The sequence below is a fragment of the Fukomys damarensis genome, unplaced genomic scaffold (genome assembly GCF_012274545.1).
Source record: "Fukomys damarensis isolate Sample0158 unplaced genomic scaffold, DMR_v1.0_HiC HiC_scaffold_19, whole genome shotgun sequence".
Classification (NCBI taxonomy): domain Eukaryota; kingdom Metazoa; phylum Chordata; class Mammalia; order Rodentia; family Bathyergidae; genus Fukomys; species Fukomys damarensis.
In genome coordinates, this window is record NW_022900931.1 from 67,695,810 (window position 1) to 67,696,023 (window position 214).

The 214-nt window shown below is 65.9% G+C and overlaps 1 protein-coding gene across 1 annotated transcript in view; it reads left to right on the top strand.

Moving 5' to 3' along the window:
* Positions 1 to 214, top strand: part of Znf865 (zinc finger protein 865) — a 3,824-nt gene that overhangs the window by 1,355 nt on the left and 2,255 nt on the right. Inside the window, exon 3 of the mRNA XM_033766048.1 lies at positions 6 to 214. Within this exon, the coding sequence (XP_033621939.1) occupies positions 6 to 214 (209 nt within the window). The remainder of the gene's footprint in view (positions 1 to 5) is intronic.

The following is a 214-nucleotide window of genomic DNA, read 5'->3' on the forward strand; positions in this document are numbered from 1 at the left end:
CGGCCCGTTCGCCTGCCCGCTGTGCTGGAAGGTGTTCAAGAAGCCCAGCCACCTGCACCAGCACCAGATCATCCACACGGGCGAGAAGCCCTTCTCCTGCTCCGTGTGCAGCAAGAGCTTCAACAGGCGCGAGAGCCTCAAGCGGCATGTGAAGACGCACTCAGCCGACCTGCTGCGCCTGCCCTGCGGCGTGTGCGGCAAGGCCTTCCGGGAC